The sequence below is a fragment of the Protopterus annectens genome, chromosome 5.part0, assembly GCF_019279795.1.
Source record: "Protopterus annectens isolate FY-2018-M chromosome 5.part0, PAN1.0, whole genome shotgun sequence".
Classification (NCBI taxonomy): Eukaryota; Metazoa; Chordata; order Ceratodontiformes; family Protopteridae; genus Protopterus; species Protopterus annectens.
This window is the reverse complement of record NC_056735.1, coordinates 1,730,844,103-1,730,858,150: the sequence shown is the minus strand read 5'-3', so window position 1 is coordinate 1,730,858,150 and position 14,048 is coordinate 1,730,844,103. Positions and strand designations below refer to the sequence as shown.

The 14,048-nt window shown below is 41.1% G+C and overlaps 1 protein-coding gene across 1 annotated transcript in view; it reads right to left on the bottom strand.

Annotated features, from left to right (window-relative positions):
- The window catches only part of PTGFRN (prostaglandin F2 receptor inhibitor), a gene marked incomplete at its 5' end in the record, with an annotated part of 905,906 nt that overhangs the window by 56,494 nt on the left and 835,364 nt on the right, over nt 1–14,048 (bottom strand). The window contains 1 exon segment of the mRNA XM_044071529.1: nt 10,562–10,867. Within this exon segment, the coding sequence (XP_043927464.1) occupies nt 10,562–10,867 (306 nt within the window).

Below are 14,048 nucleotides of genomic sequence, written 5' to 3'. Positions count from 1 at the left end.
CCTCTCAAAAACTGACTACAGCCTTCTAAGGGAGGGTATCAGAAGCTTCACACCACCACCTTCCATAGAGGATGCAGATAAATACGCTGAACAGTAAATGCCAGTGCAGAATGTAAGCACCCATAGAATTGCATAGACTCATCCATACCCAAAAGAACTATAATCTGCTCCTCAAGGAAACACAAACCTATCTGGTGGACATCCTCTATCAACAGGCTTTACAACAAAAGGAATAAACGGTTGTCCAAGGGTAAAAAGGCACAAATTCCCAATTGGAAAAACTCCCTCCTTAGTCTCAACAAGCAAATTAGACCACTAGTGAAAAAACTCCAAAGCCAGTTATGAAATAAAAGTAGCCTCTGAAACCAAGGCTAACCACAAAGCCTTTTTCAGTTACATCAGAAATCTCCATGGCAAAGCCCAGGTTTGTTCCAAACTAGTACTTAATGGTATCACATACACTGATCCTGTTGACTGAGCCAACCTGCTAGCAGATAGGTTCAGCGCAAACTTCACCCCCCTGTCCACCTTCGCAAAGGCCCATTTCAACATGCCAGATACTTGCCCCGCACCTCACATCCACATAGATCAAGTGTTAAAGGCCATATCCAAGGCAAAGAACACAGCTTCTATGGAACCTGACAGTATCCTGCACTGTATTCTGCAACATCTCCAGCAAGAACTAGCCATGCCATTAAGCACCCTATTCAACCATAGCTTAAGTACAGGCTTCATTACAGCAGAGTGGAGAACTGCCATTGTCATCCCTTTGCACAAAGGTGGTGCCACTACTGACCCTGGAAACTATCAGCCCATTAGCTTGGCAAGTTTGATCTCTAAGGCCCATGGAGTGTATTATTATGGACCTCATAAACAAGGACATAGGCAATCTTCAAACACTTGACCACACCCAGTTCAGATTTGTCAAGGGCAGATCTTGCCTGTTGAACCTGGTTGACTTTTTTGAGACTGTCACCAAGGCACTGGATGAGGGAAAGTCAGTACATACAGCTTACCTTGACTTGGCCAAAGCCTTTGACACAATCCCCCACTCAGGCATCATTGAAAAGCAAACACTACTTGGCATAAATCCCTATCTAATCAGGTGGGTGGCTAACTGGCTCACCGATAGGACCCACAAGGTCAAAATAGGTGGCACCACCACCGACAGCAGAACTGGCACTAGTGGTGTCCCCCAGGCATCTCTCCTGGGACTCCCTACTGTTTGGCATCTACTTCTCCGAGATCCAGGCAAAGATAAGACCTGTGGTTGACCACGTTTGTGGACAACTGTAAGTTGGATGCTGTCATTGACTCCCCAAATGATATTAATATACTTCAAGAGGGTCTCACAACAACAAATGACTGGTGCCAAAGTCATGGCCTTGAGTTAAATGCAAAATAATGTATCATCATACCATCTGGCAAAAACACAGCCCCTACTGGTTACCACATAAATAGCAATCCTCTAAGCACACAACCTGTGGTGAGAGACCTGGGTACAGAGGTTGACAACAATCTCACATCTGACCATCATGTAACAGCAGTGGTCAGAAAAGCCTTTTACTTGGTTCATCTCATAAGTAATGGGATTGCATCCAGAAAAAAAAGGAGGTTATTACCGCTCTGTACTCTTCCCTCATTAGGCCAATAATTGAGTACAACACCCCGTTTGGTATGTGCCTCTCCAAACACCCGCACCAACTGGAAAGGCCACAGAAATACCTCACAAAGAGAATCCATGGTCTCAAACACCTCTACTATTTGGACAGGCGCAAAGCACTACCAACTCTACTCAGTATTATACAGATTGCTCAGAGGTGATCTGTGTCTTGCCTACAAAGCAATCTCAGACCCTGCTCTACTAGAGATGCTCCATATCAGTAAGTCTAACTCCTCGCGCATTAACCTATCGAAAGGCTTAAATCTAATATGCGACATTAACAAAACCAGCTGGAGAGACAAGTTTGTCTCCCAGAGACTGCCCTGTCTCTGGAATAGACTCCCCATAGACATCAAACAAAGTATGTTGCTGACCCTCTTCAAGCACAACTTTGAAGAGTGGATGAGAAACCACAAATTTGTCCAAGAGGTTCCACCTGTGTCCCTCATTGACAATGGTGACAGGTGCTGACTGAGGTTTCTTTTTTGGGGATAAACTCTTGGCTAGGCTTGTAAGGGCTCAGGGCTATTAGCTTATTAATCTCCTATGATCTTTCTGACGTATACGAATGTCTTTGATGTTCTGCTTACAGCTGTGCAGACATAAATCAGCACATCCGTTTTATACTTTGTGTTTAAGAATTGTTACAAACATTCCAGCAATTAAAAAACACACAATATAAGCACTGCCAAACAGTTGAAACTTAAAGCTGAGAAGTGGTTTGTAATCTGTAAGGTATGCTTGAACTCAGAAACAAGGAAGTCAACAGTTTCAATGAATCCTTATTATAAACTGAAAAACCTGCAGATAATGATTACGGATTGTTCGCTCCAAAAACCTTGGCTGTTTTATTCTTCTAAAGGGTGGGGAAATTGAGGCTAACAACTTCCATACCTCATTTTAATCATTTTTATTTCACAATTATTAGAGCATTAACAAAACTGTAGCCTCACCAGATGGAATATTTGAAATAAAAGAGGAATACAGTATTGCAAAGAAAAGACTCACATCAGCTAGCAAAATGTTTCTGTCATTATAAAGATGAAAGGGCTAAAATAAGACTCCTCTGGTTAGCTGGCAAAAAGTGTGACTACCACTTCACAAAATGTCTTCATATTAATTAAAAATAGTGATGAAAATAAGTCTACTTTCCTCAAACCATAGCAGTTGTGATGTGCACTTTAAAAGGTTTTGTTTCACTGTAAACCTGGAAGCATATGGAATCTTACAGTTAAGTTATGGTGCCTACAGTGCTCATGGGAGGTTGGAATAATGGTTAAGGTGTTTACCTTACAAACTGCAGGGTTTGATTCTCACAGGGGTAACTGGCTAGGCTTAAAATGGTCCACATGGGGCGATAACCTAGTACTAATCTATTCACCTATTAACCTTGTTGTGGCAACAGGTGTAAGTGCAGAACTGCTATACACATGTTCCTGGGTTCAAATACAGCATATTCCACACTGGTGGGAGGTTGGCATAATGGTTAAGGTGGTCACCTTACAGACACAAGGTGCAGGGTTTGATTCCCACATGGTGTAATTGGCTAGACTTAAAATGACCAACAAGGATAGTTAGCCTAGTACTAATCTATGAACCTGTAAAATACATTAAATACAGTTCAAGAAAGAGGATACTAGAAGTCCAAATTCTTCTAGAAACTGCTCAGAAAACACTAATTATCTTCCTAGGCAACAGAGCAGCTTTAAAGTCTTGGACATGCTACCGTCTTACTCGTTGTGGGTCTAAATCCCTCTCAGCTGGGTAGCTGCAGCTGCAAAAAGTACAGTTTTGTACCTACCATAAATGTAGATGTTCGAGGATTCCCTTGCTGCAGTCCTGACAATTGGGTATAGTCCGCGTCCCAGTCGGCCCGAATACCAGAGTATAAGGCTGACGTCGGTCATGGGGCCTTAGACTGGCGGTAGTACGTCAGGGTACTAATGCGCATGACCGACGCCATTTCCTCAGTCTTTTCTTGCCCCAGATGTCAGAAGACCCAAAAAGACAAGTCCCAAAACAACCTGCACCAAAAAACATGTACAATATATACAGTAATATATATACAACAAATATAAGCATGTAAACTCACCTACACAACCACCCTGAAACACAGAGGGGAAGGAGGGAGGGTAAATTGGACTGCAGCAAGGGAATCCTCGAACATCTACATTTATGGTAGGTACAAAACTGTACTATGTTCTTCGTCTTCCCTTGCTGCAGTCCTGACAATTGAGTAGAATCCCAAAGCAGAGGTAAGGGAGGCTGGCAATTTATAAAGTAGCAGGAGCTGACAACATGCCTTGTAAAACAGCTGTGGCAAAACCAGCTCTAGTCTTAGAGTATATAGGCAGGTGATAATGCCTAGAGAAAGTATGCACTGAACTCCAAGTAGCTGCTTCCAGAATATCCTTAGTTGCCACCCCCTTAGAAATGCTGTTGAAGTGGCAGTAGCCCTAGTGGAATGAGGCCTAATCCCAGCTGGAACCTCTTTGCCATGATGGGAATAACAAAATGCAATGCAAAGCCAATCCACCTAGAAATAGTTTGTTTTGACACAGGCTTGCCCTGTGAACTTAAAGCAAAGAAACAAGTAACTGCTGAGACTGCCTAAAATCTTTAGTCCTGCTCAAATAATAACGCAATTGCCTGTGTACATCTAAAGTGTGCAAAATCTTTTCCCCTTTATTTTGTGGATCTGCAAAAAACGTAGGCAAATGAATAGTTTGGTTTAAAGCCACACTAGAAACCACCTTAGGCATAAAGGAAGGATTAGTACGTAATGATACCCTGTCCTTATGGAAAATCACAAAGGGCTCTACTGCCATAAGGGCCTGCAACTCAGATACCCTTCTTGCAGAAGTAATAGCCAACAGAAAAGCAGTCTTCCATGACAAATATTTCAATTCAGCAGTAGCTGCAGGCTCAAAAGGTTGTAGAGTAAGTTTTTCCAACACAAAATTGAGATCCCAAGCAGGAGTAGGAGCTCTGCGTGGGGGTCTTATATTCTTTGCCCCTCTAAGAAACTGCTTGAACAAAGGATGGGAAAACAAAGGTGGGTCACAATCATAGTGAGCTGAAATTGCTGCAGCATGAATCTTTATGGAAGAGAAAGACAAACCTTTGTCCAATAATTCAGTAAGATATTGAAGAGCCACACTCAAATTAGGCTCTGAAATCTCCAAATTCTTTGCTGTACTCCAAAATAAAAATCTCTTCCATTTTTCTGCGTACACTCTCCTAGTACTAGGCCTTCTAGCTTCCATAATCACATTTAAAACTTGTTGAGGAAGCTGAGACCTACCATGCTTCAACACAGAATATGCCAGGCTGTGAGATGAAGAGATTGAAGCTTGACATTGAGCAGATGACCGTCCTTCTGAGATAACAGATGAGGAATCAGAGGTAAAGGCCATGGAGGCTTCTTTACAAGACTCCTTAGAAGTGGGTACCAGTGTTGCCGAGGCCAATCTGGAGCTATCAAAATCATCCTTGGCCTGTCCTGTCTGACCTTTAGTAATACCTTTGGAAGAAGAGGTAGAGGTGGAAAGGCATAGACATGAAGGTTTTTCCAACTGAAAGACAGAGCATCCACTTTCCAAGCTGTGTGATGAAACCCCTTTGTGCAATACTTTGGCAGCTGGTGGTTTAGTGGAGAAGCGAACAGATCTATGTCTGGAGTTCCCCATGACACTGTCAATTTCTGAAATACATGAAGATCCAGTTTCCACTCGTGGGGATCCATGATTTGTCTGCTTAATACATCTGCTAGGGAGTTCTGTGCTCCTGGCAGAAACCTTGCCTGAAGAGTCAGTTGCAGGCTTAACGCCAATCTCCCATAAAATCATTGCTTGCCTGCATAGAGGATAAGAATGTGTTCCCCCTTGCTTGTTGATGTACCACATGACAGTTGTGTTGTCTGTCAGAATCAACACCTGCCCTGGAAGAAGTAACTCCTTGAACGCCATCAATGCAAACTGGACTGCTAACATCTCCTTCATGTTGATATGTAGATGCTGTAGTCTGGCAGGCCACTTGTCTTGTATCCACTTTCCATTTAGATGAGCTCCCCAAGCAGTGTCCGAGGCATCTGTCGTTAAAATCTGACTCGCCTCTGGCCGGGTCACAGAGAGTCCCTTGTTTAGGTGACATTCCTGAGCCCACCACAAGAATTCCTTTTGAAGACAAGGTATTATTTGAATGACAGTGTCCAAATCTTGGCAGTGCTGTGTCCATACATTTTGAGATACCATTGCAGCTTCCTCATATGCAGTTTGGCATTGGGAAGCACCAGAATACAAGATGCCATGAACCCTAATGCTTGAAGGACTGTCCTTGCAGTCAGCACGGACTGATGAGATAGTTGGTGGAAGTAAAGTGACAGACTCTTTTGTTTGTCCGGGGTTAAAAAGGCCATCTGGGCTGCTGTATTCAGTCTCACACCCAGAAAGCACATGTCTTGAGAGGGTACTAGACTGGACTTTATTTCGTTCACAGAATACCCTAGGCATCTTAGCACTGCTATGACATATTCCAGATGCTGTAGAAGGTGTTCCTTTTCTTGAGCCAGAATCAGGCAGTCGTCCAAGTAAGGATAAATTTGAATGCCTTGAATCCTGAAGTAAGCTATCACTGGAGCCAGAACCTTTGTGAATACTCTGGGCGCAGTAGATAAGCCAAAGGGCAATGCAGAGAACTGATAATGAAAATCTCCAGTTCGAAACCTGAGATACTTTCTGCAACTTAGCCTTATGGGCACATGAAGGTAAGCTTCCTTGAGATCCAAAGTTACCATCCAGTGATCCTTGCCCAGCAGAGGTAACAGTTGCTGTAACGTCAACATCTTGAACTTGGGAATGTCCAGATAAGTGTTGAGGATAGATAAATCCAAAATTGGTCTCCACGTGTTCCCCTTCTTTGGTACTAGGAACAGGCGAGAATAAAATCCAAGCCCCTTTCTGAAAAGCAAACACTACTTGGCATAAATCCTTATCTAATCAGGTGGGTGGCTAACTGGCTCACCGATAGGACCCACAAGGTCAAAATAGGTGGCACCACCACTGACAGCAGAACTGGCACTAGTGGTGTCCCCCAGGGATCTCTCCTGGGACTCCCTACTGTTTGGCATCTACTTCTCCGAGATCCAGGCAAAGATAAGACCTGTGGTTGACCACATTTGCGGACAACTGTATGTTGGATGCTGTCGTTGACTCCCCAAATGATAATGATCCCCAAATGATCACAACAACAAATGACTGGTGCCAAAGTCATGGCCTTGAGTTAAATGCAAAATAATGTATCATCATACCATCTGGAAAAAACACAGCCCCTACTGGTTACCACATTAACAGCAATCCTCTAAGCACACAACCTGTGGTGAGAGACCTGGGTACAGAGGTTGACAACAATCTCACATTTGACCATCATGTAACGGCAGTGGTCAGAAAAGCCTTTTACTTGGTTCATCTCATAAGTAATGGGATTGCATCCAGAAAAAAAAGGAGGTTATTACCGCTCTGTACTCTTCCCTCATTAGGCCAATAATTGAGTACAACACCCCGTTTGGTATGTGCCTCTCCAAACACCTGCACCAACTGGAAAGGCCACAGAAATACCTCACAAAGAGAATCCATGGTCTCAAACACCTCTACTATTTGGACAGGTGCAAAGCACTACCAACTCTACTCAGTATTATACAGATTGCTCAGAGGTGATCTGTGTCTTGCCTACAAAGCAATCTCAAACTCTGCTCTACTAGAGATGCTCTATATCAGTAAGTCTAACTCCTCGCGCATTAACCTATCGAAAGGCTTAAATCTAATATGCGACATTAACAAAACCAGCTGGAGAGACAGGTTTGTCTCCCAGAGACTGCCCTGTCTCTGGAATAGACATCAAACAAAGTACGTTGCTGACCCTCTTCAAGCACAACTTTGATGAGTGGATGAGAAACCACAAATTTGTCCAAGAGGTTCCACCTGTGTCCCTCATTGACAATGGCGACAGGTGCTGACTGAGGTTTCTTTTTTGGGGATAAACTCTTGGCTAGGCTTGTAAGGGCTCAGGCCATTAGCTTATTAATCTCCTATGATCTTTCTGACGTATACGAATGTCTTTGATGTTCTGCTTACAGCTGTGCAGACATAAATCAGCACATCCGTTTTATACTTTGTGTTTAAGAATTGTTACAAACATTCCAGCAATTAAAAAACACACAATATAAGCACTGCCAAACAGTTGAAACTTAAAGCTGAGAAGTGGTTTTAATCTGTAAGGTATGCTTGAACTCAAAAACAAGGAAGTCAACAGTTTCAATGAATCCTTATTATAAACTGAAAAACCTGCAGATAATGATTACGGATTGTTCGCTCCAAAAACCTTGGCTGTTTTATTCTTCTAAAGGGTGGGGAAATTGAGGCTAACAACTTCCATACCTCATTTTAATCATTTTTATTTCACAATTATTAGAGCATTAACAAAACTGTAGCCACTCTAGATGGAATATTTGAAATAAAAGAGGAATACAGTATTGCAAAGAAAATACTCACATCAGCTAGCAAAATGTTTCTGTCATTATAAAGATGAAAGGGCTAAAATAAAACTCCTCTGGTTAGCTGGCAAAAAGTGTGACTACCACTTCACAAAATGTCTTCATATTAATTAAAAATAGTGATGAAAATAAGTCTACTTTCCTCAAACCATAGCAGTAGTGATGTGCACTTTAAAAGGCTTTGTTTCACTGTAAACCTGGAAGCATATGGAATCTTACAGTTAAGTTATGGTGCCTATAGTGCTCATGGGAGGTTGGCATAATGGTTAAGGTGTTTACCTTACAAACTGCAGGGTTTGATTCTCACAGGGGTAACTGGCTAGGCTTAAAATGGTCCACATGGGGCAATAACCTAGTACTAATCTATTCACCTATTAACCTTGTTGTGGCAACAGGTGCAAGTGCAGAACTGCTATACACATGGTCCTGGGTTCAAATACAGCATATTCCATACTGGTGGGAGGTTGACATAATGGTTAAGGTGGTCACCTTACAGACACAAGGTGCAGGGTTTGATTCCCACATGGTGTAAGTGGCTAGACTTAAAATGACCAACAAGGGTAGTTAGCCTAGTACTAATCTATGAACCTGTAAAATACATTAAATACAGTTCAAGAAAGAGGATACTAGAAGTCCAAATTCTTCTAGAAACTGCTCAGAAAACACTAATTATCTTCCTAGGCAACAGAGCAGCTTTAAAGTCTTGGACATGCTACCGTCTTACTCATTGTGGGTCTAAATCCCTCTCAGCTGGGTAGCTGCAGCTGCAAAACATATGGCCACAGGCAGGAACACGTACATTACATATTTCTTTGCCCTGTCATATATGCTAGCATTTCCTAAGCAACCATAGCATAGCATATGCCATGATCCCGTAAACAAATATAGCATAGCATATGTCAGGATTCCCTAAACAACATTAGCACAGCATATGCTAGGAATTCCCTAAACAAACACTGCACTTTGGAACTTTGTATGTCAAGCAATATGTATGACGACATGTCTGTACAGACAAAACCAGCAACTGCTGTTTCTGCAATGGAAGTTTGTTTCCTTACAGGGTAACCATAACAGCCACTTGCAAAGCACAGAGCTGGATCTTTACAGCCAACTGGACCCAAACTGCACTGTCACCATGGTGGCAGTTAATTCCTAGAGGGGAATCACTGCTCATACTGAAAACAAGGCAAGACTGCATCCCCAACAACAATGAAAAATAGAAATGTTATGGTGCTTGCCATATGAAGCTATACAGCACTGACTGGAAACAAGTAGAAGGTATTGGCGAAGTCAGTTATATATTGTGCAGGAGCAGTGTACGATTTTCTTTTCTATTTTAAGTTAACATTCTGTGCAACTCACAAGCATTTAGATGTCCTACCTTTAAATGAATTACATAACTATAAGCATACTGTTAAGGTACAACAGAACAAAGGGCAGTAGCAATATGGGAACTTGGTGTACAACTCAGAAATATGTGGATATCTCTCTTGGTGTCATTTAACGTGGGAAGGAGTCACTTTGCCTGAATTTATAGTCAGATACCACCTTCCACACACTAATGATAGTGCATCAGTTTCTCTGAGTACATTAGTGTGTGGCTATCAGCAGCACAACTATATTTCAGTACTCCTCTGTAAAGAGATGTTGGAAAATATGTCAACCATAATTCATCTCTAAAATGCTGATGTGTTGCAATACCCTGCATTGCCATATTGTGTTGCAGCTTCCCAGCAAGGTTTTAGTCAAAAGCAAGTATAACATTACAAGTTCTGAATGATAACAGTAAAGAAAGAAGTATTTGTCAATGTCCAGTGTCACCTTGCATTGGAGATGAAATACAGCAACAATGGTTAAAGATGGGTCAGCAATAAAATTACTTTTTAGTGCCTAGATTTACTAAACACAATACTACACATAGGTAGGAACACGAACTGGACCAAAACAGGAAAACATACTGCCTGCCACCCATGACCATGAGTGCAATGTAATAGACTTATTGCACTGAAGGGTTAATGTCTACATTTCTACTCGTCAGGTTCCTCACACTTCCTTATTTAATGACTGCAATTGTTAATCAGTACTGCTGTGGTTCAGCTCCAATGAAAACTATCATTCTGCACTGAAAAATGCTTCATTACCTTCTGGGTCAATACTTCCAAGAAAACAGATCAATTGATATAGAACTATTATGTTACAGAGCTCTACATTAACCTCCTTCCCCAAATACATTTGAAAGCAGTACACCACCAATGAACTCCATGCAACCATCTTGCCAACAAATATGTAAACAATCTGCTATACAAGTAGAAGTGCTATATCTGTAAATAATTCTTAAATTAACTTACAGTCTGCATGTACAGTTACCAAGATCTCATTGGATTTAATTTCCTCTGATTTTATCCAGCTGCTGTCAGAATTTCTAACCCAGGGTGTCACAGAACAGAAATGGTTCCCAAAGTCCTCATCTCTGGTGCCGTGAACCCGCAGGCGGTACTGCAACAATCCAATCCTCTCCACACTTAAATCACTGCTACCGTTTCTTCTTGCCTGTGTTACCATCCCTGTTCTGCTCATGGATGCCAAAAAGGTGGGGTTAATTGAATTGTCATAAGAACGTACAGCAAACCAGAATACATCATAAGCTGCGTTATCTGTGGAGAAAAGTACAATTTTAGTTACTATTACTTACAATGTGTAATCTAAAAACTATCACATTTGGAAACTAGAAATGTTAGCAGTATATGTAAAATGAGGGGAAATTCTAAAAAGCCATATATAAATTTACTTCATGCTTGGACAAATGTAATATTGTAAATAAAAGAATCTGTTGTAGTGGTCCAAATCATGTACAACTTAATCCTTTTGATTATCTCAAGCCATCAACTAGCAAAACAAACACCCACTCTATCTATCCTGCTTAACTACAGGTAGACTTAAGCTTTTTCAATAGAAACTGGTTCAAGGTGCAAAATGACAAAAAACAAATCATTGCAATAAACTATCAAGCTCATTTGTCACAGCTGAGCATAAAACAGTTATGCATTCTAAAATACCAAGTTAAAAACTTTGTATAAAAAAAATTGCCACACACTGGAACTTGACATTGGTCTTTCTCAGCTACATTACCTTATAAAATGCAACCCTGTTCAAAAGCACAATTTAACCATTCTGTTCAAAATACAATTTTATTGTCTAACTTTAAATGAAGTTATATGAAAGCAGATTATCTACAATATTAAAAATGTGTGCTTTGTATCTTCTTTGTACTGATTCACAAACATGCTGAAGTGCAATCCAAATAGATAACACCATACCTGGACATTTTTAATACAATTATTAGAAGTGTCATTAATCTAAAATTCATTAATTCCTAGCTATACTCATGCTCCACAAACACTGAATCTTTTGGCCAGTGTTAGCAATTCTAATGTTTCTTTTCTGCAGCTATAGACATGTTTGCATCTTTCGCGCCCCATGTCTGTCCACCATTAAGGCATACTGCCTTGAACATGCAAATCCATACCAAAACAACGGGATGACAGCCAGTCACAATGTGGCCAACAAGACATCTACAAGAGTTTCCCATTTTCAGCCATAATCCCAAACAATACATTTGTTGAGGATGCATGATGCACCTTCACTTTGCACAGGCACGTTCCTACACAAGATGACAGATACTGTATGATCATTGTATGGCATAGCAAAGTACATGTCCTCAGCCCATACACCTCATACCATCTCCCTCTCAATAGCAAATGCCAGGAGTAGAGAGAGCCAAGAATACCTTCTACCCCAAAGATAGGACATCTAGCATTAACCAATCCCTCGCTGCCTTCCTTGTCAGTCCCTCCAGCATTCTAGATGCTAACCAATACCAGGATGTCTGGGTTACACTTAGAACTTATCTCTCTCTGTGCTATGCAGCCAGCATGCAGATTTGTTGGTCTCACACCTTTTACTGCACAGACAGACATGAAAGTCCATTAGTTCTTACTCTTAAGAATGAGGCTTTTTTCAGAAGCAAACATTATTGCAGTTAAAAACTATGCTACATGCACAGGGCAAAATTTTGAAAAAAAGGATCACAACAGACATGAATGTGCAGAATTGCCTACCCTTAACCCACTGCTTTTAAACAAACAAGCAAATTCAGAACAATTACATAAGTGGTTCAAGTAAATGTACATTAGCCTACCCACAATAGCATCACTCTTAAATGTCAATGGAGCCAACACTACTGGAAAACTATTTTCATTTTAGTTTCTTATCAGCCTGAGGACATTTTGTAAATAAAATTCATTTGCAGTAACATTTCTTTCTGAGAGTGACTGACTAAAAAACAAACAAGTACAACAATAAAAAGTTGCTTTATTAAACAACACGTGGCACAGGGCTTGATTTCCTCAGCCCTCATTTGCCTATTGTGTGACCTTGAACAAGTCACTTAATCAGTGTGTGCTTGAGGGTAACTGAGAATGAGGGTGTAAGCTCCTCAATAGCTCTCTGGGCTGCAAGTCTAGTAACTAGCAATGAATGCAAATTAACTGATGCAAATATGAAATGTGTCAAACTGGTGCCTTAACCCTATGCATTAATTAATCATATGGTGTGATTTCCTGTTCCACAGTGCAGTCCATAATAAATACATGCTAATGAACAGGGTAATTCACAAAGGGTATCACAACTGAGCATTCCAGATGTACCAAATGAAAAAAGGTCTCAGCAGGGAAGGAAAAAAAGAAGTTATGTACTCACCATAACATTCTAGGTTTGTTGTCCATCTTGCCCTTCATTCTTATTGGATGGGTTCGGAGCTGACTTGGTCGAATACACTAGCTCGAAGTCTCTAACTTGGCTCATGGCAGAGTAGGTATCCCATCATGCAGTGGTGCAATCTCCAGATTTAGTTTGCTGCTAAATATTACGAAGACTAAAATAACCATATGACATCAGGTCAGGAAAAAGAGAGAGTCAAAAGAGCTCATTTATGAGAAGAAACAGCTGTCCACCAGGTCCTCTAGGAGTCCTTGGATGGGGGAAGGTGGGAGGGTCATAAGAATGAAGGCTGAGGTGGACAACAAACATGGAACGTTATGGTGAGTACATAACTTCTTTATGTTATGTTGTCCTATCTCGCCTTCTTTCTTACTGGATGGGACAGCGTCCCTAGCACCTTTTCCCTGGGTGGCTCACGGGAGTACACCATTGAGCACAGTGGAACCCAACTGAAGCCCTGTCCCTGGAGGCCAAATCAACTTTGTAATGAGGAATAAACATATGAGGATTTGCCCATGTAGCAGAAGCACAAATACTGTCCACTGACATTCTGGCCTGGAAAGCAGAGGATGTTGCCAATGCTCTGGTTGAGTGACCTCTAATGCAAATTTCTATTATTGGAGGTGTATATAAAAGTGATAAAATTTGAAAGTGACTTTTGAAACTGGCATGCCCTTTTTTGCTTCTGAGAAAGAGATGAACAATTGGTCTGATTTTTCTGAAATTTTTAGTTCTATGGAGACAGAATCTGAGTTGTCTATGCAGATCCAATTGGTGGAGTTTATACTCCGCCTTGTTGCTATGATTGGAAAAAAAAAGACTGGAAGCTCAACAGATTGATTTAGATTGGATTGAGAACAAACCTTAGGCACAAATGACGGATTAGTTCTTAGCGATACAGTATCCTTATGGAAAATCAAATATGGTGGTTTGACTGATAGAGTTCTCAACTCTGAGACTCTTCTTGCAGATGTTACCGCTATTAGAAGTATAGTCTTCCAAGAAATAAATATGAGGTCACAAGATGAGGAGGGCTCGAATGACAGCAATGTGAGA